The sequence below is a fragment of the Arachis ipaensis genome, chromosome B6 (genome assembly GCF_059453495.1).
Source record: "Arachis ipaensis isolate K30076 ecotype BB chromosome B6, ASM5945349v1, whole genome shotgun sequence".
In the NCBI taxonomy this organism is placed as follows: Eukaryota; Viridiplantae; Streptophyta; class Magnoliopsida; order Fabales; family Fabaceae; genus Arachis; species Arachis ipaensis.
The window spans coordinates 10,642,959-10,655,048 of record NC_142441.1 but is presented as its reverse complement, the minus strand read 5'-3'; the positions used below and the strand labels follow the sequence as shown (position 1 = coordinate 10,655,048).

The window sequence follows — 12,090 nt, the reverse complement described above, 5'->3', positions numbered from 1 at the left end:
TATTACAGATGAAGTGATATTGCACTCACTTATTCACATGACCTAGTTTTTTTATTTGTGGCAATAGTTGACTCAATAATATTCCAGCAATTAGAAAGTGACAGTGATGATTTTTCGGAATTCTCAAATTATTTATGTGCTGCTACGTACGTTACCATAATTACCAGCAAATGAAATTTCTTTGAATTGCAAACAAAGAAAGAAAGAATGCTTTCTTTGCTGAGTGAAGTACTAATGCTTAGAATTTTTATTCTCGGTCCAATTTGTTAATATAGAAATTAGTTTAGGTGGTGTTATAATTATTAATTAATTATATTAGCAATTGGTTTTTCTTTGATGAAAAAAATACGACTATTCATAAACTTTATTAAGTTTGGGTCTCCAATTCTGATGACAATAACAAACAAACACACTTTGATTCCATCTGAGTTTGTGATTCAAGAATTAGAAGTTTCTAAATTAAATCAAAGAATTTATTGGCAATGACTGGAGGTACGCAAATTACTGATTTTATAAAATATCTAACATGTGGTATCAGAATAAAATTGTCTCTACCTTACCATTTTAAAATTTAATTACTGTGCATTATTTTGATAAATTGTTTTCAAAGAAAAGTGTATAGTATGAATTTTGGAATAAGTAAAAAAGAAACCATTGAAATTGAAATTGATGCACCATAAGAAGTAAGAAGGATTCTTCATAATAGTATAATTTTCTATGATTTCTTAAGTTTTCTTATTCTTGAATATAAAAATAAAAAATAAAAAAAAGAGAGAAGAATAAAGGGAAGACGGTGGAAGAGAGAAGACAAAAAGAACTTGTTTCAAAATTTAAATTTGTTATAAAAATTTAAATTTTGGTTGGAGTGAGGTTTGAACTTGGTTGGATCTTCTAAATATTGGCAAAATAGTTGTCCACTAGATCATCTTCACTTTTAATATTAATCATGTTATTGAATTTATTTATTTAATGATTATATTTGTATGCAATATAAATTCTTCCGCTGCATATCATATTGTGATTAATATATGATTTATTGAGGATCCTTGATAATAATTATATTTAAAGAAATCACATAAATATTAATGAGATATATTGTAATTGTTGTGAATTATATAATAAATTTACCCGCAGAAATTTATTATGTTATTCACATATAATTAGATTGAAATAGAAAATATTTCTTACTTCTTAATTAGCCTACAAGTATTAAGAAGTAGTATTTTATTTTCTAGTTTCAATACTTTAGTTAATATAGTGAATATTATGTGTTAAAATCTTTACCCATAGGTAGATTTTAATGACACTATGATTCATATTTATTTTGATATGACTTGCATTGGCATGTATTATCATATATTATAGATTTTGATGTGCCTATTTAAAGTTGAGTAATGTTAGCATGATTTATTATTTACAGCAGTAATGATATCATGATATCTGAAACTGTATCTGAAGTTCATTTGTTAAGTGGTGACAATTATAAAGAATGAAAAGATAAGATTCTCTTTCACTTAGGGTGTGCAGACCTTGACTGTGCTCTTCGTAGGGAAGAGCCTCAGACACCTACTGATGCTAGTTCTCAAGCCGAGGTAGCATTATACAAACGGTGGGAGAAATCCAACCGTTTAAGTATGCTGTTCATTAAGTCTCGTATTTCAGCTAGTATCCGAGGTTCAATTCCTGATTGTAGGAATGTCAAGCTAAGGATTATATGAAGGCTATTGATAAACAGTTTGAGTCTTCTAGTAAGGCACTTGCAAACACCCTAATGGCACAATTCTCATCTATGAGTCTTACCGGCGTAAGAGGTGTGCATGAACACATCATGAGGTTGAGAGACATTGCAGCATAACTAAAAGGTTTAGAGGTTGAGACCTCTGACTCATTTCTGGTGCATCTTATTCTGAATTCTCTTTCTGCCCAGTACGGACCATTTAAGATTTCTTATAACACACATAAGGAAAAATGGTCCATTAACGAATTACTGGTGATGTGTGTGCAAGAGGAAGGAAGGCAAATTCAGGAATTTGGTGAAAGTGCACTATTAGTGAGAAATGAGGGTGGTAAAAAGCAAGCTCATAAGAAGAAAGGAAAGGATATTGTATCCTATCCTATGAAGAAAGAAAGTGCACAGTATTTTTTTTGTAAAAAGAAATGACACATGAAGAAGGAGTGCCCAAAATTTAAAGTTTGGCTTGAAAAGAAAGGTACTAACCTTTGTGATCTTATTCCTTCAGTGTGTTTTGAATCTAATTTTGTTAAAATATGTCATGACACTTGGTAGATTGATTCTGGTGCTGAAATTCATATTTCAAATACCATACAGGGTTTCATAAGGAAAAGAAAACCGATAAGAAGTGAATTGAGCATCTATATGAACAATCGGATGCGTTCATGTGTGGAAGCTGTTGGAACATTTATGCTTGTATTAAGTATTGGTTGTATTTTAGATTTAGAAAAAAACCTTTTATATTCCAAACTTTTCTAAAAATTTGATTTCTTTATCTAAACTTGTAAAACAAGGATTATATATAAAATTTTATGATGATTCTGTTGACATTATTAAAAATTCTAGTATTATTGGATGTGGTACTTTAATTGGTGATTTATTTAAAGTCCATTTAGCTAATAATGTTCCATCTGGTCTTATGGTTATGCATGGTAATGGTATGAATGAAAAATCCTCCATGTTGTGGCATCGAAGGTTGGGACACATTTTCATTGAGAAAATGAAAAAATTAGTAAGCGATGGGGTTCTTAAACCTCTAGAATTTACTAATTTTGATACTTGTATTGATTGCATTAAGGGAAAGCAAACCAAAAAGTCTCAAAAAGGTGCTAAGAGGAGTTCTGACATATTAGAAATAATTCACACTAACATATGTTGTCCTGATATGTCGTTAAGTGGTCAGAAATACTTCATCTCATTTATTGATGATTATTCACGATATATGTATCTCTATATGATTCATAATAAATATGAGGCATTGTGCGCTTTTAAAGTTTATAAAGCTGAAGTAGAGAAACAATGCGAAAAATAAATTAAGATCGTGAGATCAGATAGAGGTGGAGAATTCTACGGGAGATATACTGGAAGTGGACAAGCACCTGGTCTATTTGCAAAGTATCTTCAAGAGTATGGTATTGTGGCACAATACACCATGCCTGGCACACCAAATCAAAATGGTGTAACTGAAAGAAGAAATAGGAATTTATTGGATATGGTGAGAAGTATGCTTAGCAACTCCAATCTTCCTTTATCCATGTAGAGTGAAGCCCTTAAGACAGCTGTGTATATATTAAATAGAGTTCCAATAAAGGCAGTTTCTAAAATGCCATTTGAGCTATGGAAAGGTTGAAAACCTAGTTTGAATCACATACGCATTTGGGGTTGTCCTGTTGAAGTTCGGGTTTATAATCCACAAGAAAGGAAGTTAAACCCAAGGATGATAAGTGCCTATTTTATCGGCTATGCAGAAAAGTCTAAAGGTTACAGATTTTATTATTCTTCCCATTCAAGTAAAATAGTTGAATCTAGAAATGTAAGGTTTTTAGAGCATGATGTGAAAAGTGAGAGAAATCATCCTTTTAAAGTTGTTGCGAATGATAATGTTTGTCAAACCTCTCCATGTACAAGAGTGATTGTTCAATACAATGCCCATACAGATAGGATCAATGTAGAACAACCTATTACTAATGTTCCACATCATGAAGATAATGTTCAAGTAGATCATATGGTGGAGGATCAAACTCTTCATAATGAAAATATTGTTCAAGAACATATTGCTTAAGAGCAACTTCAAGAAGAGGGAGAACCTGTTATGCCACCACCTTTACAAGAGGTTGATGATGCAACATTAAGAAGATCAATAAGAATAAGAAAGCCTGCAATTTCTAGTGACTATGTAGTGTATCTTGTTGAGTCTGACTATGATGTTTGTGATGAAAATGACCCAACGACATTTTCACAAGCAATAGAAAGTCGTAATTCCAATTTCTGGCTAGATGCTATGAAGGATGAAATGAATTCTATGGCGGATAACCAAGTTTGGGATCTTGTAGAATTGCCTAATGGAGAAAAAGGTCATTGGCTGTAAATGGGTCTTTAAGACCAAGAAGGATTCATTAGGCAATATTGAACGCTACAAGATTCGACTTGTTGCCAAAGGATTTACTCAAAGGGAAGGAGTTGACTACAGGAAAACCTTTTCTCCTGTTTCAAAGAAAGACTCTTTCCGCATCATTATGGCATTGGTAGCACACTTTGACATGGAATTGCATCAAATGGATGTGAAAATGGCCTTCCTTAATGGAGATTTGGAAGAAGAAGTCTATATGAGACAACCCGAAGGATTTATCTCAAGTGCTGGTAAGGAGTTAGCTTTTAAGCTTAAGAGAACAATGTATGGTTTTAAGCAGGCTTTCCGACAGTGGTATTTGAAATTTCACAATGTGATTTCTTCATTTGAGTTCATTGAGAATATTTCTGATCAATGTATATATCACAAGGTTAGTGGGAGCAAGATCATATTTCTCATCTTATATGTAGATGATATTTTGCTTGCAACAAATAATTTAGGGTTCTTACATGAAGTGAAACAATTTCTCTCTAGACATTTTGATATGAAAGATATGGGTAATGCATCTGATGTCATTGGCATAAAGATTCATAGAGATAAACATAAAGAAATTTTAGGTTTATCTCAAGAAGCCTATATTAATAAAGTTCTTGAGAGGTTTAAAATGAAAAATTGTTCACCAAGTGTTACACCTATTGTGAAAGGTGACAAATTCTGTTTAGATTAATGTCCCAAAAATGAACTTGAAAAGAAACAAATGCAAAATATTCCTTATGCTTCAGCCGTTGGAAGCCTAATGTATGCTCAGGTCTGTACAAGACCTGACATTGCTTTTGCTGTTAGCATATTAGGAAGATATCAAAGTAATCTAGGAATTATCCATTGGAGAGCTACAAAAAAGGTCTTAAGGTACCTTCAAGGGATCAAGAACTTCATGCTTACATATAGACGAACCGACAATTTGAAAATTGTTGAATACTCAGATTCAGACTTGACGGGATGTGTTGATTCTAGGAAGTCAACGTCAGGATACATCTTCATGCTTGCTGATGGAGCAGTATCTTGGAAGAGTGCAAAACAATTACTTGTAGTCACTTCTACCATGGAAGTCGAGTTTATTGCTTATTTTGAGATTACATCATAAGGTGTTTGGTTAAAGAATTTCATCTCTGAATTTAAGATTATGGATTGTATCTCTAGGCCATTGAGAATATATTGTGACAATTCAGCTGCTGTATTTATGGCTAAGAATAATAGAAGTAGTAGTCGAAGTAAGCACATCGATATTAAGTACTTAGCCATTAAAGACCGAGTTAAGTCTAATGAGGTATAGATAGAGCATATTAGTACTAAACAGATGACAGCAAATCCTTTGACAAAAGGCATGCCACCAGGATTGTTTAAGGATCATGTTACTAGTATGTGTTTATGTTCTGTAACGTCACTTATATGACTTATGTTATATCATATGACATATTTGGATATGAAATTCTTATTATTGTTTATTTCTCATTTGGTCAATATATATGCGCATACATGATTGAGAATGACAAATAAAATTCAGTGAAGGGCCTAGAATAAGCATTGGGCTTATTCCTACAGAAATACCACATAAAGAGTTTATTCACTTAGGAGATGTTACATTGTAATACGTAGAAGGTAATACTCGATTAATGAGAACCTACCGCTATGATTTGTGTAATTTGTCTAAATTGTTTAAACATAATATGTAATTACAAACTATACGTAACAAATGTTGGATTAAGTGGGAGAATGTTAGAATTTTTATTCTAATTGTGGTCCAATTTGTTAATATAGAAATTAGTTTAGGTGGTGTTGTAATTATTAATTAATTATATTAACAGATGATCTTTTCTGTGATGAAAAGAACACGAATGTTCATAAACTTTATAAAATTTGGGTTTTCAATTCTGATGACAATAACAAACAAATACACTTTGATTCCATCTGAGTTTGTGATTCAAGAATTGGAAGTTTTTAAATTAAATTAAAGAATTTATTGACAATGGCTGGAGGTACACAAATTACTGATTTTATAAAATATCTAACACTGACAAGATAGAAATCATACTTCTTGCAACACTGCTTGCCACCACGAGATTCTTTGTAATGAAATAGACTCCATTCAATTTTATTTTGTTTTTCAATTGGAGAAGTCCATCTACTTTACCAGTATGGTGGTAGATCCAAATATATTGATGGGGTTGACGTTGTAATGATATTCAGTATCCTTAATCCCAAAGCAACCTTATAATTAGCAATGATGAAAACGGGTATATACTAGAATCTAGTGACATAAATATATCAGGTTTCAATTATGTTTGTTGGCAAATGGGTTGTAGTTGAGGATAGTACCTAATAAGCTCATTGATCACCTTATTATACAATAATGTATAAGAAAGACGATTACATTGTTCTAAATTTCTAATCACTGCACTGATAATAGGGAATCTGTTGCAAGTTGTTTAGAAGCACAGTACCAGAGACAAAACATTTGTTCTGGTTCTTGCTGAAAGGATTAGTACAGTATGAATGTATGACTTGGCATCGGACATTTTCAATTGTTTGATACCAAATAATTAATAATCACATCATCATATATTACTTAGGGTGTGTGTGGTTCAAGTATTACATTGTTATAAAGATTTCATTCTTATGGGAATTTAAGATACCCAAGGAGAATGTGGGAATTGAAATGATGGTATTTTGATTCTCTAGAATCAAACTTGTTTAGGAATAGTTTTTTAAACTTTGAACCAAAAATTGAAAATATGATATTCTCATCTGAAAATTCTTAGGAATTATTTATAATTCTTCCTACCACACACACCCTTAAGATTCAATTCATTTATTTTCAATTATTCGTTGGTGGCGTACAATCCTTTCTTTTACAAGTAACATAGGAAAGTAATTGCTTTCATTACCCTCATACAAGAGTTAATCAAACAAACTACAACTGAATTTACCATCTGAGAGACACAGCTTCTCTGCTTTTGTCACGGCATCCAGAGGAAGAGGGGCAAAGCTTCGAGACGGTCCATAGAAATGAGGGAAGCTATTTGTGCCATCCACAACTTCATATATCAAACCATCGCCAAGCTGCAACAACCAGAGGACCTAGAATTTGTCAGTTATGCCCTGGAGAAGTACGAATTTTATGAATGAAACCAATATCAGTTAGATTCATTTTGCAATGCCTTACTATAATTCCACCAGAATTGTCATCAGATCCATTAATCACACCACTGAAATCAGGATCATTTTACAGAATATTTACTACTACAAGTTACATCTGGCTGTGTGTTAGTTGAAATAATATGATAACCAACTTCTAATCACTAACGAAATCTAACAGCTAACTAACTTTCCATTCCTTGGTGCAAGTTCAAAACTACCTTTTTAGTATCAATCTGAAGCAGGTAGAGTTCCAATTTGGTGTTGGTGAAAAAGTTCTCTAGCGTAGACCGAACCTGCAACATTGATATCATATAATATATGACCCGAATCTTAACCAAACTTTGAAATTTTTAATCTCAATTTTAAGAGAGAACCTGGTTCAGCTTGCTGAGATGGATGAAACCCGAAGACTTGTCAAGATCCCCACCGAAAATGGATCCATTTCTTTGCAACAACTCCCACTCCTTCGCTGTGCTTATCCTGTACACGAATTCATCCTCCATCGTCAAACCTACAAGCACCAATCTCAATCCTCTGGTGTCTGGTCGTTATTCTTCAAGCAGTCAACTCACCACTCTAAAGTTGGGCCTGGCCCGTTTATAACTGACTTCTTGTTGGGCTGACTTTCTCAGCCAACCAAGACAAGGCCAGGCCCATTAATTACTGTAAGGACTTGGAAATTGGAATCCTCACGTGTCTTGTCAATTTTCATTTTAACCGCCCGCGGTCTGGAAAGGCAGGCGTTAACGTCGAAGCTCAGTGAGAGTGAGACAGTGAGAGAGACAGATAGGGAGAGAAGAAGAAGAAGAAGAAGAAGCGATGGCCGCGATCACGAGAACGCACTTGTTTGGCGCTCCGAGTTTTCATCTGAGAGAAGCTCAATTGCGTTTTGCAGGTTACAGTGCTATGCCTACGCGCTTCCGAGAGTCTCATCGGAACGTGGTTCTCACGCGCAGGGCTGGAAATGCCGCCGGGATTCTTCCCATAATCAGGGCTCAGACTCCCTCAGGTACGAATCCATGTAGAAATGGAGAGAAAAGTTATCTATATTCACAAATTCTAAGAATGAAACTGTTGTTCTATTGCTAAATCTGTTTGTTGCTTATTCTCTATTTCTCTCTGTGGCAGTGCCCGAGTATGTTCCAGATTCCGATTTCTACAAAGTGGAAGCCATTCTTAGGTTATAACCTTCTCTCTCTCATGTTCATGGAAGAGATTTATGGTGTAGTTGTGTAGCACGAGTGTTTTGTATTATAGCTACGTGTTTATGTCTTAGCTGCGTTTGTTTTAAGCTGTCAATTGTCCTATGCAACAGGCCATGGCGGATCCCTAAGGTTTCTTCGGTGAGACATCTTCACCTTTTTCATCATCGCCATTTATTTCTCTGCAATGCGAGGTTGATCTTGTTATTTCCGCTGCATTACTGTATAGATATGCATTATCACCACAACTCTTCACTTTGTTACTGGTGCATTTTAATGTTGAGCTTAAAAAACATTGTATACGATATTTATTATTGTTAAATGTTTTGGATATAAAGAATTGAAAATACTGGCATGATATCTTAGTACCTGCCTATTGATACCGAATAGTTAGTTACTGGTTGTGCTAGAAGTTTTTCTTGCTGTCATGTTAATATTAGAACAAACCTACTTCCAAGTTTCATGCACATTTAAATTTGAGCTTAATTTATTTGTCATGCAGCCTGTATATAAAGCACATACTGACATGCATAATTTCAACTTGTGAATTCATTTCCACACTCAAGAATCCTCTTGAAATTTTTTAAGTTAGCTCTTTGCTACAATTTTCTTCGGCAATTTACCATGTTTTCATATGTATAGAACGGGTCAGCTTGGTTATGCTTTCGTGATGCTTTGGTGACTATAGATAGAAAAGAGCAACTTATTGGACAAGTCACCACCTTTGTCCTAAGACAAGAATAGCTCAAATGATACAAAGGCCAAATAAGATGAACATTCTTCTTCCTTTTCTATTCTATCAAATGTTTTTCTTATTTTCTTCTAGAATTTGATGACTCACCATTAGAAGATCATTTTGTTATTATTGAGAATATTTTCAGAGATTTGATAGATTTAGAAAGATACGGTGAGCTGTACATAGTGTTGTCTTGGGCCAAAGGTGGTGACTTGTCCAATACAACTATCTTCTCGAACTATTGGTTTAATCAAATATTGCTTGTATGCATTTTATTTCAGTGGCATTTTGCTGTTAGATTTACTAAGCTTATTGAGCTATGATATGGTTGGTTCGTGTTTTTCTTCTTAATGTGAAAGGCATTGTTGAAAATGGGAATTCGTGGAGTCACTGTGTCTGATGCTAGGGGCTTTGGTGCTCAGGGTGGTTCAAAAGAGAGGCAAGGAGGTAAGTTTGCAGCTGACTGTACTGAAAATGTGTGTCCCTAATGTCTGCAGCTTAGTTGTCCCTGATTTTATATCTAAGTATATGTTACTTTACTAAACTAAAATGTCTGTGTGATCATTTAGACCTGTGTGACCAATATACTTTAATTGTGTTCTATGTTTGTAATTGTGGACAATGTACTATGCATTTTTACATACAAGTCACCTATCACTTAATGGAAAGTTATTTGTTGCAGGCTCTGAATTTTCTGAAGACAGTTTTATTCCCAAAGTTAAGATGGAAATAGTGGTGAGGAAGGATCAGGTATCTAGACATTTGGCGGGCATTGTAATCTACTATATATTTTTTTTGTTAATGGAATTTTGTAGGAAGGGAAAGGGAAAAGATGGTACGAAATAAAAGATAATCAAGAAGATAAGAATTCAAACGGAATAAAAAGATATATTAAATTGAAACAGAAACAAAAGGGATAGATTGAAATTGAATACAAAGAGAATCATTGTATTTCTTGACACAACAAGAAAGGCCTCCATCTAATTTGTCCATGCCATAGTTTGGGAATTAAATCGAAGGGATTCATCAACCTTCTACTTAATTCCTCGATGTCATAAGAGACAGACTCACTCAACTTCACTTGTCCACATCATGATTTCATCACGAAATCAAAAGGAAGGTTTTCACACCTCTAATCCCTGAATATGTGACGACTACAATAATTTAGGAGGTATTTATAACCTCTTATTAGGATAAAATAATAAAAATCCTAAACCCACTAATATAAAGCCCAATATAGTAACTAAATAAATAGAAATAAAAATACATCAAATTGTTCTAAAATTATAACTAATAAATTCTAAATAATATTTGAATTCTTCATATCAAAAGCACGTATCAAAAGAATTCTCAAATGTTAATCATTTAATTTTCAAATGTTAATTATTTAATTTTTTTATCACATTAATAATCTTGGACACACCAAAGAATATTTATTTCTGCACAATCTCTGATTTTTATATATGATGCATGTTCCTAGGTCGAGGATGTAATAGCCAAAATTATTGAAGAGGCAAGAACGGGAGAGATTGGTGATGGAAAAATATTCTGTAAGATTGAATCTAGTAGCTTTCCTTAACTTATATGTTCTAATCACAATTGCAAGAAAGTTCTTATATTGAAAAGGAGGGAAAAAAACTAGTCAAGATTCATTAACTTTTTGTCAATTGGAGTTAAATAAGTGCTAACTGGATTTGTTATTTGTGCAGTAATTCCCGTCTCAGATGTTATAAGAGTTCGTACAGGTGAGCGTGGAGAACAGGCAGAGAGGATGGCCGGGGGCCGAAGTGACATGTCTTCTGGCATATAAAATGGTTGGAATCAATATCAGAATTTGCCATTTGCTATTTGCCCTTTATATTCATATAATTTCTAATCTCGTCCCCATTATCATTTTCTCTTTGTGGGGCTGATTACAATGTCTTCACCTTTAGATGATTTACAATTAGCTATAAGAAAATGCATCTGTAGTTGTTGTGACTTATGTAATGATGACAATTGTTAATGATAATAAATAAATGACAATTCGTTAAGATAGTAGTGAAAGTCATTTTATAATGCTGCTCTTGGAAGAATGGAGTCTCAACTAGGATGAAGCACATCTTTGATGACATTTAGGGAGGTTTAATCATACCAAAATTTGAAATGTTTGCCTGGTTTACTGTCTTCGGAGGTCTTAACACCAAGGAAAAACTATTAAGGAGAGGAATAGTAAATCAAGATGAGGCAAGATACTCTCTTTATGATTTGGAGTACTAAACCACCTTTTCTTGCATTGTTTTTTTCCAACTAAATTGTGGGGGACTGTCCTTATGTTGGGGATATATATTGGGAGGGTGTAGATAATATTAAAGATTGGTTTTGGTCTGAGGGATGGATGCAACAGGAAGTTAGGAGGTGATTTAAGAATAGATGGTGCATGCTTTTCTTTGCTGTTGTGTGGGCTATTTGGAACTGTAGGAACTTAAAATTTTTTGAAAATATGGTGCCTGAGGTTACTAAGAATTAGGAGCACATTAAAGCCCTCATTAACCAATGATCTGTGGTGAAAAAGAAAAGTAAAGAGGGTAAGTGTAGAATTCACAAGGTATGTGATTTTGGTGGGTATGTGTTGATTATGTCCCTGATGGTAATTGTTTTATGGTGAGTGGATATCTTAAGAATTCATAAGGTGAGATAAAGTGTCTTATGGGCCATATGATTAAAGGATAATCCAATGCAGAAGCAATTGTTGCAAATTTGACAACATCACTGCAGTTTTTGGTTGAGGAAGTTAGTGTGAAGGAAGAGGAGGTATTTAATTTCGATAATCACGGCAGAGGCATGGATTGGCTTTGAATGTAATTGTTATGAGGAGGTAGTTGTTTGGTTT

General features: G+C 33.7%; 2 protein-coding genes and 1 pseudogene across 2 annotated transcripts; 2 read left to right on the top strand and 1 right to left on the bottom strand.

The window, feature by feature from the left end:
• The first annotated feature begins 4,839 nt into the window (after nucleotides 1–4,839).
• LOC148554598 (secreted RxLR effector protein 161 pseudogene) lies at nucleotides 4,840–5,415 on the top strand (annotated as a pseudogene).
• A 1,520-nt stretch (nucleotides 5,416–6,935) lies between these two features.
• On the bottom strand, nucleotides 6,936–7,787 carry LOC107646047 (dihydroorotate dehydrogenase). The gene is made up of 3 exons (XM_016350236.3): nucleotides 7,655–7,787; nucleotides 7,499–7,573; nucleotides 6,936–7,202 (listed from the first exon to the last, which is right to left on the bottom strand). The coding sequence occupies exons 1-3, from the start codon at nucleotides 7,781–7,783 to the stop codon at nucleotides 7,041–7,043; spliced, it is 366 nt and encodes a 121-aa protein (XP_016205722.1). The 5' UTR covers nucleotides 7,784–7,787; the 3' UTR covers nucleotides 6,936–7,040.
• A 126-nt stretch (nucleotides 7,788–7,913) lies between these two features.
• On the top strand, nucleotides 7,914–11,251 carry GLB1 (nitrogen regulatory P-II-like protein). Its single transcript, XM_016350235.3, has 7 exons — nucleotides 7,914–8,289; nucleotides 8,409–8,460; nucleotides 8,596–8,623; nucleotides 9,578–9,665; nucleotides 9,901–9,968; nucleotides 10,699–10,768; nucleotides 10,928–11,251. Exons 1-7 carry the CDS (start codon nucleotides 8,100–8,102, stop codon nucleotides 11,026–11,028), a joined length of 597 nt encoding a protein of 198 aa, XP_016205721.1. The 5' UTR covers nucleotides 7,914–8,099; the 3' UTR covers nucleotides 11,029–11,251.
• The last annotated feature ends 839 nt before the right edge of the window (nucleotides 11,252–12,090 follow it).

What these genes read in the sequence shown, in the direction of transcription:
- LOC107646047 (XM_016350236.3), bottom strand. Translation starts at nt 7,783, where the DNA reads ATGGAGGATGAATTCGTGTACAGGATAAGCACAGCGAAGGAGTGGGAG. An exon ending in ATCTCAGCAAGCTGAACCAG is followed by an intron (nt 7,574 to 7,654) that starts GTTCTCTCTTAA and finishes TCAATGTTGCAG; the next exon opens with GTTCGGTCTACGCTAGAGAA. An exon ending in TTCAGATTGATACTAAAAAG is followed by an intron (nt 7,203 to 7,498) that starts GTAGTTTTGAAC and finishes TGGTTGTTGCAG; the next exon opens with CTTGGCGATGGTTTGATATA.
- GLB1 (XM_016350235.3), top strand. Translation starts at nt 8,100, where the DNA reads ATGGCCGCGATCACGAGAACGCACTTGTTTGGCGCTCCGAGTTTTCAT. An exon ending in AAAGTGGAAGCCATTCTTAG is followed by an intron (nt 8,461 to 8,595) that starts GTTATAACCTTC and finishes CCTATGCAACAG; the next exon opens with GCCATGGCGGATCCCTAAGG. An exon ending in TGGTGATGGAAAAATATTCT is followed by an intron (nt 10,769 to 10,927) that starts GTAAGATTGAAT and finishes TTATTTGTGCAG; the next exon opens with TAATTCCCGTCTCAGATGTT.